Genomic DNA, 20,293 nt, shown 5'->3' on the forward strand with positions numbered 1-20,293 from the left:
TGAGCAATGTTCCAGTCATTAATAATTATTTCTCCTTCATTTTGTGCTAGTCTAAGCCTTTTGAGGTGAGTTCTATGTTTGAGGCTTTCTAAACTAAAATTTATGAAGTAGTTGCACTCCCTTTAAGGGACTTTGCTAATCTCTTAAGCAATTTTTAGAAATTTTTGTGATATGAATGCTCCTGGATCCTCAGCCTTCCTGGGGAAGAACAAGACCACCAGCCAAGGAGGTTCCTTCTCCCTTAGCCTTCATTATGTACAATACCTGTGAAGCTGGTACAAGCTACAAAAGCATTTCACTCTTGCCAGGTACTGAACTAGAATCAGAATCAGCCCTTGGTCTCCCTAAGCCCAAGCAAGCCATTTTCTCCTTAAAATAAGTAGCCCTTAATGGCACTGATGTCACTGGCTGTGATGGAGGCTCATGCCCAAACAGTCTCCCAGAGGCTGCCTCTGACCAGTGATATACAAGTCAATGTCTGCTGTATCCTTCTGGTGGGGCAACTGTGTACCTCCCCAGAGAGCTTGCAGCTGTTTATTTGCTACCAGCCAGTACCCAAAGCAAGCAGCTGCTGCTGGACCCACGTGGTGCAAAGTGGTTGTCCTCCCGCCTGCAAGGTGCGGCAGCCCATGCACACCTGTGCCTTCCCAGAAGGGCGATCAAGAAGGCAAAATCAGCACCTTTCCATGTTATGTTAAACACAGGGGAACACAAATGGAAGGATGGTTTTGCAGTGTCATCTCCCATTGGTGTTGAATGTGTTGAGTGACTGGTTTTATGGCTGAATTTCACCTGCAAAAGAAGTAAGTGTTAATTTTGTCTCTCTGATGCAGATGAGCTGTCCCATGGTGCTAACATGCTAACGCTGTGATGGCAATGCTTTGCTTTGCCACAGAGATTTATGTACTGAGACCATGAGAGAGGTCATCCCTGTTGTACTGCAGGCAGATAAATGCAGGTAAAAAACCTGAGGTAGAGGGATTCCATAGCTGCTTCACAAAATGGTCACAACTTCTGACCAGGTCTGTCATGTCTATACCAAAAGGCATTAGAGACTTATGTCCTTGACATCATATAACATAAAAGGACAGCCTTATATCTAGTTTGGGCCTGCAATGACACTGAGCTTTCAAAGGACTCCAACCATCTACCTATGTAAGTCTGATACTTAAAAACCCAAGGGAAGCTCAGGTGTTGTCCTTTTCTGTGGCATGACAATACATTTTGCAATGACAGTAAATTTCCTCAAGTGTCTCCCCATTTTATACCCTGATAGATTTCCCACCATGCTTACCTTGAAAGACATCTCTGTACCTCATTGATGAGAGTTTGTTCTGAGGGTTTTTTTTATTTTTATATGCACAAAAATGTTAAGGACAAAATAAAAGTAGTAAAGCCTGAGATGTTAAGTTTGAATAGAGAAAAAAAGGGGTAACACTACTACATCCCTGTTAGAAGCCGGTGAATGTTATCTTCCAACAGTTAAACTCTATATGTGCAAAAGAAACCATAAAACACATGATACATGGCATAGATTCTAGCAAAACAGTTGTTGAGATGTGTTGGAAATGTCAGCTAAAAAAAGCTTCCTTAACCACCTTAATATATATATATAAAATGGCAATCTACAATTTGGCATGACATACGCATATATATATATATAAAGTACATGACAAAATGCAGCTGTACCACATCATTTTAGCCAGCAAGGGTAAGACTGTCTTACTCTGTTTGTTTTCCAGGTCGTAGGGTCTGTGATAATTTCATTAGCTGCCGAAACATATTTTTAGTGTGTTCCAAGGACAACGTTAAGTGCACAGGACTCCCGTTATTGGCAGTGAAAATTAATATCTAGGACATTCCAATAGGATCTGAACATTTCACTACAAAAGCATGTCAATGTAATGAATGTAGAGCTAAATGGGATTTAGGAGAGGGGATTTTATTCCATTTTCTGGCATAAGGAAATCACTCTATTCTGATCACTTACTACTGGTACCTATTCACTATCACTACAGCAATGAAATTGAAGGGTTAGACAACCTATTAAATCTGCTGCAGAGAGCCAGTAGATCTGGGCACCCCATACGATCAGGGAAGAGTAATAGTCTCTTACGGGAAGAGATAGCCAGAATATGGCCATCACTTAGGACTCTTGCATGACTGCAGGCTGAGCGCTGGAGATGAGGGTAGTTACTAAAATGTTCACATAAAGATAACAACCCCAAACATTCAAGAAAAGGCAAAGAGTGCCACCAACTGCCTAGACACCACTGCACTGCTTTCCATCAGGGCACCCTGCCCCTAGGGATTAAAGCTTGTTATCCCTGACAGAGAGATGCTACAGCTCGCCACGCTGTTTGGCTCAAAGTACGTTTTAGTATGACTAATCAAGGAGACAAAAATGTATGATGTAACACAGCATCCTTTCACAGCACAGTCTCAACTGAACAACCACTTGATTGCCTGTGGGAGCAGAGGGGTGGACTACCCCAGGACACAGATAAAACAGACTAATACACAGATTAGTTTTTAAGAACATACTGGATTATAAGAAGAAGGAAGAAGAAATATAAGGAAGAAGAAATAGAGAAAGCTTGTCTTGACTGTGGAGGACAGAGACGCTGAGGTACAATTGTGTTGCCCAGCCATGTATCACCCAGCCATTTGTTAAGACAGATATCTTGGGGCACAGTGTGGAAGTGGCGAGAAACCATCAAACAGAAGAAAGTGGTTCTGTGGAGCTCAGGGATGGCTTGAAGGCATACAGCTTCAGTGAAAGGATATTTTGGCACTTTGACACAAGAACCATAGAATCACGTTTCCCAGCTTGGTGACCTTGCAGAGCATTGTCTGCATTGCGAAAAAGAAATTGTGCTCATTTTAGCTGTCGCTGCTGTATGGGCAAAATATTATTATTATTACTGCATTACTTCACAACTAACCAAATGTTAAAATGCAGTAAATCACCTGCCATTTCCCCACCAAGAAATATGACGGCTTTTCTTTCTCTCTCTCCCCATTTCTTTTTCTTTTTTTTTTAATCAGTTTCTTTTCTAAACAGACACAGAAGTTGTTGTGTGAGTCACACCAGCAGTGCTCAATCTTGGCAAAGGAACTTGGGGTTTTTAATGTTTTGTCAGTTGTAATCAATGACAGCAAGTCTGATGCTTTTAAATTCCTGTCTGAGGTTTCCTTCCATTCACACTGCAAAGCACAAGAGTTATACCTGCAGCATATAACTCTTCCATGAGGAAGGAACAAACGGCTGGCCAGGTCTGAGAGTGTGTTGTGTACCCATGTTCACACACACACACACTTTCATACCCCTGCTGCTCTGAAAAGAGAAAAAAACAAACCCACAAACCAATGCTAGAGGAGACTGTGCCAACCTGCTACTCACCTGTGAAAATGAACTACCCAGATTAATTACCTGACAAAGACTGGACCACAGCTGTCAACTCAAAACAAGAGTAGTGTGTCAACAAGAAACAAAACCTGAGACATGCTGGAAGGACTTTGTGTAAAACAGGTTTCTTTATTTTTTTCCCTTTTCTCTTTTTTTTTCTTTCCTTTTTTCTTTTTTTCTTTCTTTTCTTTTTTACTTTTATTTTTTCTTTTTTTCCATGCCTTTTCTTTTCTTTTTTTTTTCTTTTTATTTTTCCTATTCTTTTATTTTTCCTCTTTTCTGAGAATTTACCCACTGTTGTTATCATTTATTATTTGCCTTGCAGTTGTACCAAGGCTCTCTGGTCCTGGAGCACACCCATGTTGGCAGAAACTCTACACAGACATGGAGCAAGAGTGCTGCCAACTGAAAAGCGACACAATTTTAATGGAATTGGGAATACTAACAAGGTGGCTGCAGTATTAACCACTACCACCAGTATCACATGCATGGTGGTTAAAATGGTGATTGCTGCTTAAGCTTCATACTGGTTGGAGCTTTGTCCTCTTCTTGATTCCTTTAGAGAACTCAGAAGTGGTACCAAGAGAGCAGTTTTCCTCCTGGTGTAGACCAGACAGACACCTTCCATGCTCGTGTTGCTGAGTGCAAGCCCTGGCTGCTATCGGGGCTCGGCACAGCCGCAAGGCCAGTGCTGGCTGTAGCAGAGCTGTTTTACTGCTCAGCCTCCCACATTGCCTAGGTCTAAAGCCAGGCACTATGCAGAGTGGAGGGATGGGCAGGACAGTGCTAATCCCATGGTGACCTTGGCCATAAATTGAAGTAAAACAGTATTTAACCCTCACCTATATCAAAGAAGTTACACACATAGCTTCACCAAAATGTGCCTGCAGGGGATCCAGGCACAGGGGCAGAAACTCGGCCCAAATCTCTGCGCCTTCACCCACCTCCTTCCCTGCCTGCCTTCCTGCCAGGCTTACCATTTCTTCTTTGTGCTAATTTGACCATAGTGAAAACAGCACTAGAGGATCCTGCAGGCTGAAGCCTACATACAGACTTGGGAATGGTCCTGATCCTGTAGTTGAAATATTTGCAATGCGGGCAGGGGCGACCTAGAGCCAGCAGTGAGTGCATAAATCACTGCTTACCCTGGAGCTGCCTGAACAGCTACCCCATCCGTTACACCTCCAGTTGTTTGCAAAGCCTTTCTCCACCAAGGGGGAATTTTCAGTCAGATGCATGTAGAAATTCTCAGATTAATTTGATGTTGGGGGGAGGCAAGGGGATTTATGTGAGGGTTCTTTTTGTTTGTGTTTATTTCTCCCCTCCGAGCTGCCTTTCATTGCGCATTTACTAGTTCTGGAAGACAACACCCTGCTGACACTTAGAGAAGCATCAGTGAATAAAGTCTGTTGTACAGGCTGCAAAGCCATCTGGACTTTCTACTGAAAAGGTTGGACATGGTTTTAGGCAAGATTTTATCACGTCTGAAAAAAAAACTTCTGCACTCAGTACCTCTTCCAAGGTTGATGTCAGATATTTTTTTTCTGTTGTCGGTTGCAAAACAAAAAAATTGACAAACAGTTGGAAGGCAGTAAGGATGGAGATATAAATCTCTAGAGGAAGCTTTGTCAAAGGTAGTGGAGTATAAACAAAAAATAAATTAGTTTTGGTGTTATCAGAAACCGGACAGACTTCGATTTGAATAATAGTTTGTCTGGGTTTCCAGACCACCTAGACAATGCTTCTGTGAGGCTAAGCACAGATTTACTTAACAGAAGAAGTGGGGGAAATGGTTAAATACAGAATCATAGGAGGAGAAGGAATGAAGAAACACAAGAAGACAAAGGTGCAAAAGCAGACAGCCTTGAAAACCTTCACTTCTTTGCTTTTGTTGTTTTCAGGGGCTCCAAACAGCATGTTTTACCTTGCTGTCCATATTAGTCCGTTCTTGAGTCCAAGAATTTTGTGTAGCCCTCATGTGCTACACACAGAGAGACCGCACCAGGTTCTGGCAGGACAGTTTCGTAGACTGAAAAGGGTAGTTCAAGGTTTGTGTGCCAGCTCCTCCTCACTGAGGAGCCCTGTGAGTCACACAGGAGAGAGAAAGATGCTGAAAGTAATTTATTGGAATGCCCTTTAGGTTATGTGTATCTTCGCAAGTGAGCTAATATCCAGTGATTACCTTAAAAACACAGTTTAGTGACATAATTTTATATATTCTGAGAGCTGAGTATGAAGCTGGTTGTTCCTCTTTTTTTCTCTGGAATTGTTTGAATTTTGGGAGAATCTTTCTTACTCCATGGCTGTAAATAGGAGCACAGACGTACAAAGCCAGACACCATAGAGATCCTTTAAGGTATCCTTCCAGAAGTACAGTGTGCTAATAAAAGAAATTTATTCCTATTAGTATTATGCCTTTTTTTTTTTTTTTTTTTCTGTAAAAGAAGAATTGCACATTCTGGTCTTTGGCACTGACTTACCTAAACCAAATATTAAAGTTCATCTATTTGATCATCAGTTATATAAGAATAAATATAATTTCCTATCTGACATGAATTTTATAGGGTTTGGTCAATTTGAGGGTAAACTGCTTTGAGGTTTTTGTGTGAGTACTTAAATAAATAGAAATATTTTTTAATTTAATTACTGGGTTTATCCATTTACTCTTTGTCTTCTAAAAGCAACTTTTCCATGATGAGGAAGTTTTCTTAGATTTCATTTGGCATAAGAAATCTGAGCTGTAAGTGAAAGCTGTAACATTGCACATATCTGTAGGCAGATTCTTTCCACCCCTCTCACAGGTATGGTCCTATGGGAGAGTCATCCTGTGGAGAACAGCCCAGAGAGCACCACTCCACAGCCTCCTGGCCTTATGCTCAGTCCTTCCCTGGGCTCTTGCTTAAGGACGAGTCTGATGAAGCAATGGGATCTGCCCAAAAGTGTTGTCACAGGGTTTAAAAAAGGCCATTCCCAGGTTCTAGGTGTGGACTCTTGGTTAGGTGTTTCTTGACCGGAGGTGGAGGGGAGGGTGATGGGGAAGTGATATTTGGGGTTTAGAGCATGGGCTAAGAGTAATGCTGAATATTTAGCTTCAGATGCAGGTTATATTGGCAGATATATAACAATAAAACTTTTTCTTCATTTCAGCAGTGTTATGTCAATCACTTGTGTTTGTCCAGTAAGGAACAGTAAGTCAGGGAGGGACTGGTTTTAGCTTTGGCCCCAGCCACACAGCAGTCCCCAATGGCTATGCTGGGTGCCTGAGTGGCAATGGGGATTCAACCGCAATCATGGTTCTGCCTCTCCTGGCACAAAGCCATCACAGATGATGAGAACTGTCCCTGCTAATTACACATTTGAGGAGAGGCCCAGAGAAGAGTGAGGTAACATGAAATGTAGATTGCCTTACCACCCCTCCCAGCCAAGGAAAGGGTTGTTAGCAAGGTTACAGATTGATTTCAAGTCATTACAGCAAATGACAGCAAGATCTTTAACAACAAGAAAGGAAAAATTCCAATGTCTGTATAGTAATTGCCATGCAGTGTATTATATGCCTTGCTCTGCAGTGATTCAGAAAGCTGAATTGTGCAGTGCCTTGCTGGGATCAGCAGTTCAGAATAGATTAAATTTGTTTTGGACACTGCCTGCACCCTGCTTTATCTAACAAAGCATATGTGTGATGGGGAAGGTTCTTAATAGCGCAGCCCCTTAATGAGAACCATAAACACACAGGCGTAGATTTTCAAAGTGATGCTCAAGGGATTTGAGCAAGCACTGTTCTCTCCCTGCTTTGAACATTTACCCAAGAGCTGCTAACTGGTTAGGCTTTGGGAAGAGTGGACCTCGAACAGCCAAGAGTATTGTATGTGATGAGGGCTTTACCACCGTTAGTTTCCAAAAGATATTCGTTTTAATGCACCTAAGAAAGATAAAGCCAGGAAACAGAAAACTGAAAGGACATTTCTCAGATAAAGCATTGATTTTATTAAAGAGAGACAGCTCATAATATGAATCTAAAATCTAGGTTTTTATAGAGAGCATAAAAGCCTCTTTACAGTGTTTGCCATTCCTAGGCACTGGTGGCTTTATAGAGCTTTTATCTAGTTAAAGAAAAACCATTCGTGCTAATTTAATATCTGTAGTGTACGACAGCTTGACACCTGAGGCTTGTCCTAAAGCAGGCACAAGGCTGCAAAGCAAACACTACTTCATTGTTTTGAATTATTCAGCACTTGCAGCCAACCTTATGTGTGCATCTGTAGGAAGACGGCTTTTGGGTTAAGGATCAGTAAAAGAAAAGAAAAAAGGCAAACAAACAGCCCCTCCTTTCTGGAGTTTGTTAGCAGGTGCAGTATTGACTCCAAGAATGATTCTACAAGATTGGTATGGACATTCTTCATTACTGGAGCGATAAATGCAGAGCTGTACTCAGAAAAATCAAAGCTGGAAACTTAGCATGGCCTCCTTTAGGGAACAACTGTTCATGTCGGTGGAAAAAGCTTGTTTCTTTTAAATTCATTGAAATGATACTTATTGGTACCATCTTTTTAGAGCAAGATGAATGCAGACAGCAATGAATCAACCTCAAATAGAGGGGCTCATATGTTAGCATCCTAACGTTAACACACTAATGTGAATTTAAAGATTCTAATTAAACCTACAAACAAAATGTTTTCCTACTAAATAGAAAACCATACTTTTTGGAGGAGCTGGGGCATTTGAACTTGACAGCATTTCCTTTTTCAATAGTATGCTTATTTTATGTGTTCTATTTTCTTTCAGTCACTCCAGGGGTTTCTGAAACAAATAAAAAGATACATTATATTACATTTGATTGATTCCCTGTAGTCAAGGGATATATTGAGAAAGCAGACCAATTTTTTTCACTGAGCTTGTAGAATAAATTCCTGTTGATCTTTGTACTTTCTACTGTTGCTACAAATTTCTTTGGAGATATTTAACATTGATTCATCTCATTTACAGGATCACATAGTAGCACTCATGCAAAAATTCAGAAGCTTTTTTATTATACCAGAACTCACATCATAGCCACCGGTTTCTAAATTTGTCCCTCCCTCCCTCCCCAAATGCCCCAATAAAACTTGACGTACACCGCATTTCAAACTTGGTATTTGTGTGGAAAAATTCAACATTTTAAGAAAAGTTCTGTGAACATTGACACAGTACCTGGTTCCCAGTCATGACTGAAAGTATCATTGAGGAGATTCAAAACAGAGTTTAGTGGGAGACTTTTGTGTTCCTAAGTAAAAAGGTTTCAGATGGATTGAAGGACTCTCAGCTTACATTTAGCCCCTCAAGAAACATCACAAGTGAGAAGCTTACTGCAGCCTTTAATCGCTGCTGGAGCATATGCTGGAAATATGAAGAATTAATCAAAATCTGATAAAATGGTTTTTTAGCAGACCTCACTTTCATTAGAACAGACTTGAATCCAAAGTTGAATCTAAAACCTAAAGAAGTCATTGGGAAACCTCCCAGGTGTAAAGGTACTGAGATCCACCAAAGATGGACCTTACCTAACCCTCCCATTCCACCTCTGTCTCATCTTAATTTCTCCATGCATGCTGTGTCCTCCCAAGCACAGGTGGTGGCTGTCATTTTCATAAAGTCCAAGGTTTACTGGGAAACTCAATAAATAAATGGGTGGGAGAAAGAATTTTCTGTTCTGACTCCCATTCTAGGGGTTTTCGGGGCATTTTGTCATTCTTCCATCAGCCACACAGGGACTATCTTCAAAGTCTGCCTCATACAGCAGCCAGCACAGTGCTGATGTTTAGTAAATGATCAGTAATGATACAAGCAACAGCATAGAGGCAAATATGTTTTGTGGGGCCTGGGAAATTAGCAGAGCAATCAGCCTCCAGCCGGGGTGAGGGGAGGAAAGGGAAGTAGCCAGCAAATAATTGCTCTGAGCCCAGGAGCCCGTTGCACAGTCCGAATGAGTTGGCCAAGTCAGGCGAGGTCAGCCAAGCCACTGAGGAGCCTTCATGAGCGCAGAGCAAATTCAGGCCGTTGGATGATTATAGAAATCAGGAATTCATTGTGGTAGCTCAGCATCATATGTAGCTAAAACGTTTGTAACAGGACTATGAACAGATGGGAGGGGTTGGTGAAAGCGATTCGTATGGCTGAATCAGTAGGGGCAGTTGATCTTCCCCATCAATTTTGATAAGAAAACCGTGAGGCTATTCAGTGTCAGAAGTGCGTTATTGGAGTTTTCATTAGAAGCTCAGTGTGTGAACGTGTACCCAGCTGCTGCCTCTGCAGCACGCGCCCAGTCTCCTCTGAGAAGAATGAATGAGAAGACCTCTCTGCATCAGGATGTACACAGGATATATAAACGTGGTCAGCTGAAATGAAAACAAATAGCCAGACAAAATAAAGCCACGTCCATCTAAGATAAAATAAAGCCCATATACGCTGGCCTTGGGGGATAAGCCAAAACCAGACATAATGATCAATACTGTAGGAGTTATGATCAGGGTGAAATAATTACTGCACATCTCAAGGAAAGAACCACAATGAATTCCCTAGCAGTGCCTTGTTCTTTGAGTAATACTCTGTAAATGCCTGTGCATGCTGAAGGAAGGATGAGTTACGAGGGGCTGTGGACTGCAGCCTCCAGTCTGGCTGCAGAAGTCCTTGCATGACCCTGCTTGGAGAGTCTTAGCAGCATCAGTACCATTTGCCTCACAGCTCTCTTGAGAGGTGGGTAAAAATCATCCCCGTTTACCTCAGGAGAAGTGGGATTGATGGCAAAGCAAGCGGTTTGCACCGAAGCTGCCAGGAAACAGGGCAAGGAATGAACCTAGCCTACAACCCGCTGCCTATGACCCGCTGCCCTCCTTCCACAGGTCATCCCTGCCTGTCCATTCCTCCAGGTCCTCATTCAGCCCTTTCCACCCTGCTGGGGGAACTCCTGGCGTTAAATTGATGCTAGAAGACTGATGGTGGAGGGCAGCCCACGACCCTCAGCTATTTCTCTTCTCAAGGCTGCATCCTGAAGATGATGTAGTACCTGGGAAGAGCCTGACTAATTCATTGGCTCGAGGGTACAATCACTTAGCGATGAATCTCCAGCTAGCTACAGCAAACTTATTTACAAGCCTGGGAAAAAGTGTGTTGTGTAGCAATTTGCTACACACCCTGACCAGGAGCAGCGCTTCAGGATTGATATTCTCTGTGCTGTGTTTTCCTCCCCTCCTGTTTAGACAGTGAGAATTCTCTGCAGGAAAAAATACGAATTTCCACTGTCAACGAGTGCGTGTTTCCCCCTCGGCCAGTAAAAAGAACTAGGTGTGCATCTGCTTCTATCTGTGAAGAGAGTTGTGAACTTAATTCAACCTGATCCTCATTCATTGTGTGCAACATTTAACCCCCAAATGTCAGTGATTTCCTGGAAAATAAACTACTTGGGAGACAGGAGAAACAGAGCCCTTGGTGATATCTGTATAGCAGAATATTTCTTCCCATCCATATGCAAATCTAACCTTTTTGATATTTCAACCTTATAAACCCTAAGACAGGATTTCAATAGAAAATGTTTACTAAAGGCTTTCTCCTTTATAATCTATTGATTTTAATATCCTTACTACTCCTGTTGAATGTCAGTTTTACCCTGAAGACTCCCATTGCAAACTTGAACACATTTAATTATTTATGCCATTTGAAATATTAGTGCCAAGAAATGACTAAAAGTTTTTGGTTGTGTAGTGGTATGATCTAAACTTTGATTTTCCTTTGTGAATAACACAAGTAATTTGATATGGTAATCAAGGCCAGATGAATACTTCAGACAACACAGTGAAGTTTTAATACTAATGACATCTATTTTTCCTTTTTTCAGCCTCCTTGTGTATGTTAAATTATAGCTCATTAAGTACCTCAGGATCTCAGTCTTTTTTCACAATGAACAGTTTAGCAATAGGTTTTCTTTCTTCTGCCAGGCGCCTGACCAAGCAACTGTTGCTTCCACCAGAGTAGGCATTTAGGTCATGGGCATGGTTGGAGTGTAACCGCAAGTAGATTTGCCCCTCAGTGCCAGCCTAGCAGTCTTGTTTGCCTTACTCACATCACTCCCCGTGTTATCAAGACTGAGCAAAGTTTTGATCTCAAAGATATTGCTTTGGAGACAAATACAGAACAATCTATGTGAGGGCCTAGGAAACGTAAGACTTTGATAGCAGGCAAACCAAAGCAGGGGATCTGAAAGAAATGCAGCACCCATGAGGTCAGTTCTTCCCTAGAGTCATGGTTTTTTTCCCCCAAACACACCCCCAAAGCCAGTATGGCTGAACTCATCCTGCCTGGCTGGGGCATGGGCATGCCTGAGCTCCCACCCTTGCTGCTTGAGCCTTACGTGGAACGCCTTAGAGTCAGGCACGCTTCCTCTGGCCTCAGTGGCATTTTGTGGCAGATCCCCGTTTTCCAAGTTAACCCCCTAAGCAAAAGTCCTTCCTAGGTCCGAAACTAAAGTGGTATTTGATCATTTATTCTCCCATGTGCCTTGGTAAAAATTCTCAGTGTTCTGACTGTCTGTATCTTTACTTTCTTCTGTCCTGTCCCCCTGCCCCAAGCTGCCATTTCTCTGCCATTATGTGATCAGTGCAATTGCATGCACCTCTACTAATTGCACCAAATGTCTTTCACAAGGAAAGTTTCTACTTTTCTTTTCCCCCTCAGTCTTCTGAAATTTTCCCTTTTTCTACTACTAACCTGATAGTTCAGAAGCTGCCAAGACATATTTGGCTCTTGTACTTACGCCAGATGTAGACTTTTATTTTCATTCATATCTGGCAGTAGGGACTGTGGTATCACCAAATACAACTTTTCTCTGAGATTAATTGTTTTGATAGCAGAGAATAAAAAAAGAATGGTTCCTTTTGTGTATGGTTTTTAAGTTATTTCTGATGGAAGATAACATAGTCTAGCCTGTATCTTAGAAGTTCAATCAGGCTCACAATAGTCATCAATAGCTGGATTTTTCCAGTTTATATCCTATCAGGAATGATCATCTGGTTATCTAACTTTTAGTAGCCTAGGATTATTGTTTAAAGCAAGACAACCTCTGGAATGAAATCTCTGATTTTAAACTGGGCAGTGGTAGATGTGCCTGCTCTTATCTCCTCCGTATTTGTCCTGTATGCATTAGATATGTGTGTAACCAGTTTTGGTTTCATAGAAACATTGAGAAGCAGTCTAAAAGCTCAAAGGCTCTAAATAGGCAGAAATGCTGTTACTGATTTCATTGCACGTGACTGGGTCAGGCCAAATAGCTGCGCTGGTGTGCGTCTGAGGGGAAGGCAGTGTGCTGCTACACCTGTTGTAGCATATGGGTATAGCTCAGGAATGTTAACACTATAGCCAGCTCTGCCACAGGGCCAGCCTTCAGGGCCACAGTATTCAAGGCCCTGAAATCGATACTGCACTACACAGATCAGTCCTCGGGGTACCAAATTTCTTACAGGGCTGACCCATGCATCTCTTGGACTTCTTATTTTTCTGCATCTGCAAAAATAGACTGCTCTTTCTCCTCCTTTCCCTTTTACTTTGAAATATCCATTTGGAAACTTAGGGTCATACGATAGCCTGCAAATGACCCTCAGGTTAGACAGTATGATTCTGGTTGGTTTTCCTGCATCCTACACATATTCATGTATGTTACTCTTTCACTTCTATTAATTTCGCTGGCATCCTTTTAGGCAACGAATTCAAGACAGAAAATCTTCGCCTGACTTATTTTAGCTAAGAGGCTTCACATTTAATGGATTTGCTATTCTTTAATGTCCCAGGTCACTCCTTGAGATCAGCAAATGCCGAATTCCTTATCGTCCCTAAATGTTATCTGAAGTCATGTCGTTATTTTGCCTTTAGTGAGTCTCTTTGCTCTCTGACTTTGGAACTTACTGCCAAATGAAGTAAAGAAAGCTCTGACTGTGGGGATTTCTAAATCCAAAGTTAAAAGTTATTTGTTCTATTTAGCATTTTTAAAATTATTCTTTTAGGAATTGTATGTGCCTCTAAGCTAATTAACTCTTAATGAGCACAAAATGCCCTGGGATACAGATTTGGAGGGTATGCTAGAAATGCAGGCATGGAATTGGACTGCAATACTGCAGGAGATGAAATTTATTATTGGATTCTTTTTTTAAATGTTGGTGTAGATAGTTTTATTGAGATACACTTCTTTTTTCTTTTTTTTTTCCTAGTCTAAATAAAGCTGATCAGATTTTCAATCCACCATATGGGGCCCAGTTATATCAGTCCTGCAAGTACACTTCAGTTTTCCATTATGGATGAAGTCACTCTTCAGTAGGGAAAACAAGTTTGTTTCTAAACTTTCATATTATGAAAGACAGGCAGTGTTCCAGTGCTGAGCACTTAATCGGAGCATCAGGAAATCAGAACACCTGGCTGTCCCGGCTCCATGCTATTCCCTTGGACCAGTCCCTCGCCCCTTTTAGTGCCTTCACTCATTCATCTGTAAAGCAACTATAATTGCATTTATATCACAAGGGTGCCTTGATGCTTGACAAATGAGAATTGACCCAAAATTCATCCTTCAGAAGTGCTGTATGAGCAATACCTTGCTCACATGGTGGCTGTGGACAATTAGATTAGAAGAGGTATAAATGCAGTCAAAGTGAAATTCCATATAGGAACTGTCAAACTGCTCTTGATAATTTTTCTTAGTTTTCATCTAATTCTAACATAGAATTTTGCATGCATCTCCCCGAAACTGTTTATATGCTTCTTTCCTTCTTTTGCAACAAGCCAGCATATTTTATTCCATGTTATATTAAACTGTCTTTTTGGGCAAATGGTCTGTTCCTAGAGCAATACATTGGACAGCTGCATTTAGTAAAACAAAAATTATCATGTCAAAGAAATCCTATCCTCTATATAGCCAAGCAAATTACAATCACTTACAAGGATTGTACATAGGAAAAATATTCCAGGTTTTATGAAAAGGGGGTTGCCTAACTGCTGTTATGTTTTATTTAATTAGATTTTTTATATTTGCTATAATAATGTTTAAAAATAACGCTGACTTTCTGCAACAAACTGTAGAAACATATGGTGTACAGCCTGCAGAGGCCTTCAGTGGCAGTAGTATTACTGATAATATTTGTGAATTAGAAGCTGCTTTCCTCTGAAAAATAGCTCTGTGTTCTCCCAGTTTAAAACACTGTGTTTTCACCAACATGTTTTCATCACCATTAAGAGTTTTGGGAGAAAAAGAATGGATATGATCTTTTTAAATACATTTCCTTACTTCTGCATGGCTGTGGATCTTTCAGGGTGAGGGAAGCTGAACATCAGACTCAGCCTTTCCTCCATGTGTGCCATGAACCCACTTAAAGAAACCAGGTGAAATCAAGGGGGCCTGTTTTATCACCACCTGGGGGGGGGCTGGCGCACAAGTCTTATGAGGAGCAGCTTGAGGGAACTGGGGTATTTAATCTGGAGAAGAGAAGACTCAAGGGGGATCTTATCGCTGTCTACAACTCCCTGACAGGAGGCTGTAGGCAGGTGGGGTCGGTCTCTTCTCCCAGATAACTAGCGACAGGACAAGAGGAAACTGCTTCAAGGTAACACCAGGGGACATTTAAACTGGATATCAGGGGAAAAAATCTTCACTGCAAGGGTGGTCAAGCATTGGAACAGGCTTCCAAGGAAGTGGTGGAATCATCGTCCCTGGAAGTGTTTAAAAAACTGCAGTTGTGGTACTTATCTGCATGGTCTAGTGATGGACTTGGCAGTCCTGGGTTTACAGTTAGATTTGATCTTAAAGGTTTTTTCCAGCCTAAAGGATTCTATGAATCTATGACCTCCCCCAGGTAGCTTAGCCCAACACCAGGAGAAAAACTGGAATTGTTGCTTAGTTGAGCTTCTTTTCCTAACAAATGTGAGATCACTCAGGGCTAACTAGAATACAGGATGTCAGGAGGTCTGTCAGCACCCCAGAATAAGCTCCAGCCCCCAGGAACTGCTCCTGAAAATATTTTTAGGTACAGCTTAGTTTCCTACAAGAAATCATACAGCTAAAAAAAATTTAAAATAATAAACCTTTGGATCTTACTTTTTTTGTGTTCTGACTTGCAAAACACTTTAAGAACAACTCATGCTCACAGAGTGTTCCTCTGACTTCTCTCTAATGTGTAGAGCTTCGAAGGCTCTATGCCAAACAAAGTGCAGAGATTAAGTAAATTAAAAGATACTAAACATTGCATCAGGGGAATGGTCCAAGTAGTGGTGTTCTCAGGAGCACCAGAGCTGATTTAAATTCACATTCATCCATATGCAGTCCATAGAATTCACTTTTCAGACCTTTTGCCCTGCTTGGATTCAGTTAACTGGCTTCCCAAGGCTCTCCCTGGTGACTGGACTCACTCAGACATGAGGGTTCAGACCACACAGTCTCTAGAGCCCAGTCCATAGGAAAATTTGACCTCTCAACAAAGCTGCCATGCTCAGGAGGGGACCTGGCAGACCAGTCCCCCAACACTACCGCACACCAGTGAACCCGTGCAAGCAACATCTTTGGTAGGATGCGCACACAGAGGCTACCCTTCCCTTCCTCCTAATGGTTGTTGAGGGGGAGGCAAGGCAGACCATGTACTCCTCTGAAAGTATTAAATGCAGCCCGGATTTCTCAGCTGATAGTTTTGCCTCAGTAGCTGTGAGTCACTAAAAGCTCACCTTGAATGCAGAAGTAGGTGTTCTTTACCTAAAACCTGGGCCTCGGCTCAGGTAAAGTGGACTAATGGAAATTTTCAGTGAGCTCATGGAAATAAGTGGTTTGGTGGGACACGCGTCCACCTCTGCAGCTCACTACAATAAATTGCTTTAAGGACCAACAAATTTCCTGTGAAATATTCCTGGACCAATACCTAGGAGGCTGAAAAAAAGTCAGCCTTGAAAACTTCTCCCTTTACCACTAATCCTAGTCAATACAGGTCTCTAATTCCATTCATTTGGCCATTTCTGAGGGTGATGTGGGTAGTCGACAGAGAGATACTCCTTTTATCTTTGCTCAGGGAGGTGGTGTCTAATTCTAAAAGGGACCTCTCAGCAGCTGACAGCAGGTGACTAATTTGCAGAAACGCCCAGGTTCCTCGATCAAAGAAGTGAAAATATTCTTTCTAACTGTGTCTTTCAGGATTTTGCCGACTCTGTATACCAAATGGTTGCACAGAAGTTCCAGGAGCTGACAGACAATTTCACTTCCATGCATGCACGCCACAAAACTCTTGCAGGCATTGTGATGACCAAAGGTAAGATATCCTCTCATTTATTTCCCTCTGGAATTTTTGATGACTAAGTAATACATTATTTAGCTGGTCCACAGTATTGAAGGATACCTTTACTTCCACACAGAAAAATAAATAGTAACGCAGAGAAAAGAAGCATTAAATATTTACACATCAAGCAACTTCACACAAAAAATATTGGCAACAGAGGTAAAGATTTATTCATAAATATGTCTCTACACTGCTTTGCTTACAGGACAAAATACAGACCTTTCTGATTTTGCGTTTCCTAATAGCTGGTGGGTTTTAGTTATCAATAAAAAGTTTGGTTATTAATTGCTTTTTTAGATCTGGAGACACCAAGTTCTTGTTGTACAAGGCTGCCATAAACCTTGTTTTAGACTGACAACAAAAGCAAATCTCAGCCCATTTCCTTTCCCTTCAAAAGAAACAAACCCCGAACATATGTAGTTTTAATTTTTCTTTTCTCTAACCATGGGAAATACATTTATCATCAGGGCCAAAACCTGATACTCACTTCTGTTAAGACTTGACTGGTAGACACATACTGTACAGAAAACTTTAGCCCATTGATAAAACTGTTGCACAGATGGTCTTTCTTTCTTTGTGAGCATACCTCAGTTCGGGCACCTCAGTATTTATGAGGATGTCAGCAGTGGAGATGCTGCCATAAACTTCATTCTCACTCAGACACGTGGAGCAGTGGATTGAGTTTAGAAATGAGAGGATAAGCTCAGAGGGGAAAGTCATGTATAATTCATCCAGGTTTGTCTTACTCCTTCCTTTCAACAATCACATTAGCTAGATCAGTAGGGACAGTTGTGAATATTGCAAGGCAGCAGGATGGAGACAGGATTATCTGCTGGATCTTTTCCAACCACAGAACCTAAATACAGCTAAGAGTTCTGTGCAGAGTAACTTAGTCTCCTCCTTTCTGGTGTAAAAAGAGTAAGCAATCCTCTCCTGAAATTAGAAGTAGAGAAGTTGACCTAAAAGTCTTTTAGACCTCTGGTTGAAACTGAACTGCCTCTCAGTGAAATTTGTTATAATTTTGCCTTATCTGCTTTGGTTAGGTATTTTTTACATTGCTTTAGGATCTGGAATAACGGATAAGTCTTCCAGTTTTAAAGTGCTGCACAGACAGAGTGTTGTAAAAACACAAAACATAGTTTATAAGTCCTATAGACCACAGGAGACTTAGTACAAAGAAAAATAAAAGGGAGAGTGTGATTGATTTGGAATGGGGAAAATGCACACTAGACTCAGCATTCCAGCTGCCTTGTCATAGCCAGACAACTGTGACACTCATCAGATTTAAACAAAATGCAGTAACTTATTTAGAGGAGCTCTTTCCAAGCAGGACCACAAAGAAGAATGTTTAAATATGTCTTTTATAAGAACCTACATTGCAGGAGCCGAAAGTTGTTGTTTTAACCACTTTTTGAAGGGAGGCTGTACCCAGCTCAGTGACCCTGTTCAGTTTTCTTACACTCAGTGTTTATTTTGCCTGTAAGAATTTCAACCCATTCTATCTTGCCCAGGCAGTACTCCCGCATTCTTTAGCCCAGGTCTAGACCTGCTTTAAAAAGCATTATGGAGCCAATGCAGCCTCATTGCTATATGACCAAAGAAGCATTTTAAAGCCTCACACAATATAGGAAGAGAAATCACCTGAAGGAGTCATAAGTTAGAAAACTGTGGCTGCTGAGTGCATGCAGTCCTAGGGGAGGGAAGGGGCACCTGCAGACCCCTGCTAGCCTTGTTGGGTAGTTGGGGCTGTCTGTGTTTCTTCTTTGGGGAAAGGAAGAAAGTGTCCTCCTGCTGTTTTGTTTTGTTTTGTTTTATTTTTTTATGAGTTCCATGCCTTTAGTGGAATTTTACACATTTGTATTTCATATTTCATCTTAGTCAGCGTTAAGACAAATTATAATTTTACTTATGTTCACAAACCATTTCCCTCAAGGCTTCTCTTTTAATTCTGAATTCCCTTTTATTAATTCCTTCAATCTGCCAGCCATCCAATCTGTCAGTATCTTACTGGGTTTGTGGAGCCTAGAAAGAAACTCACATATATGAAGTGATTCACAGAAGATGCAAAGTTAGAAACAGCCTTATCTTGGTACATTTTTCAGGAAGATTTGAGTTCTTTTCAGCACAAGAATGTCTGCCAATGACAGCAAGACAGACCATTTGCCATTTGTGTCATTACTTTTTGTACTAAAGTTGTAGATTTGTTGTCTGTTCCCCACCATCATTCCCAGAAGTAGCAAGGATCTTGACCTACTGTTCAAAGATGGCACAGACAGGTTTTCCACATCAAACACTCAAATAAGTACAATTTCCTGTGTTTTTAACATAAAACTTGGCAGAAAAACCCTTAGATCTCTGCAAACAATTTACTAATGACATCAACAAAACCAAATCTGGTAATGTCTTGTTGCATTTGGTACCATACACACCCATAACAGACAAAAATTAATTCTTTTTTACATTCATTTCAATTTAGTGTCATCCCAACTTGAAACAGATGTATCTGTGCTTGTACAATTCTCAGACAAAGCTGGTAAAAAGCACAATGTGATTCTGTGATAACTGCTGTTAAGATAATACAAAATCTCTACAGACAAACAAGAAGTGTGCTAGATTGGTTTTCTTTTCCTGAACTCTGACATTTTTTTCTGCTACTTCAGTTTCCGAGGGAAACCAAAGAGAGTTACATTTGGGCACTGTAATTGACTTATGATGTAGCACCTAGGGCAAATTTCAAAGTATGAGGAAAAAAAACCATAGAAAATTGTGCTATTGACTGACTGTGAATGTTCCACAGTAATAAATTGGTAGTCAGAAAAACAGGCAGTCCAGTGTATTTAGATATGTTTTGCTCTGAACTGTGGATGACAAGTTAAAATCTCTGTATTTTTGTGAAAGTAATTTTCCAAAACATTTGATTAGTAGACATCAAGATAACCTTGAAAAAATCTGCCTAGTTAGGAGCAAATTATCACACTAGATGCCAGCTAATGTGATCTTATCTGATATAATAATTAAAGATTATAATAATAATTAAAACAACATAACATAGCATTCTTGAACTGTTTCAAAAGACGGAATAGTTGAAGTAAATTATTTAACAGTTCTCCAGTTATAATGTATTTGAAATCTACCAGTCCTCTAACACATTCTAATTTTGTTGAAACAATTTCAGAGAAGATTGTTCTATCAAAAATTGTTTGATTGACCCTAGGAAAAATTGTTTAACAAGTAAGACATTGCATTCAAATCTTCCATGTATAGAAAATCATATTCCCATAGAATATCTTCAAGGAGATCAGTAAGTACACTTATTATCGCAGCATAGTATTAATGAGAAGTTAAGTGTTATTGCATACTGATTATTCACAGTAGTTCTGACTTCTCTGAAGATATGATGGGTTCACATATGGTAAATTAAGAAAATCAGTTCTCCTGTGGAAAAGACAGTCCAGATAACATCATTTGAAAGACAAACCATCACCTCAGAACATGCATATCCAGGCATGTGATGCATGGGGTTAACTTTCCTCATAGTGTATTGCATTTGTTGGTAAAA

General features: G+C 40.8%; 1 protein-coding gene across 1 annotated transcript in view; it reads left to right on the top strand.

Annotated features, from left to right (window-relative positions):
• Window positions 1-20,293, top strand: part of ADARB2 (adenosine deaminase RNA specific B2 (inactive)) — a 320,228-nt gene that overhangs the window by 241,905 nt on the left and 58,030 nt on the right. The window contains exon 4 of the mRNA XM_013296422.3: window positions 16,593-16,707. Coding sequence (XP_013151876.2) covers window positions 16,593-16,707 — 115 coding nt within the window. The remainder of the gene's footprint in view (window positions 1-16,592; window positions 16,708-20,293) is intronic.

Source organism: Falco peregrinus, chromosome 5 (assembly GCF_023634155.1).
Source record: "Falco peregrinus isolate bFalPer1 chromosome 5, bFalPer1.pri, whole genome shotgun sequence".
Lineage (NCBI taxonomy): Eukaryota > Metazoa > Chordata > Aves > Falconiformes > Falconidae > Falco > Falco peregrinus.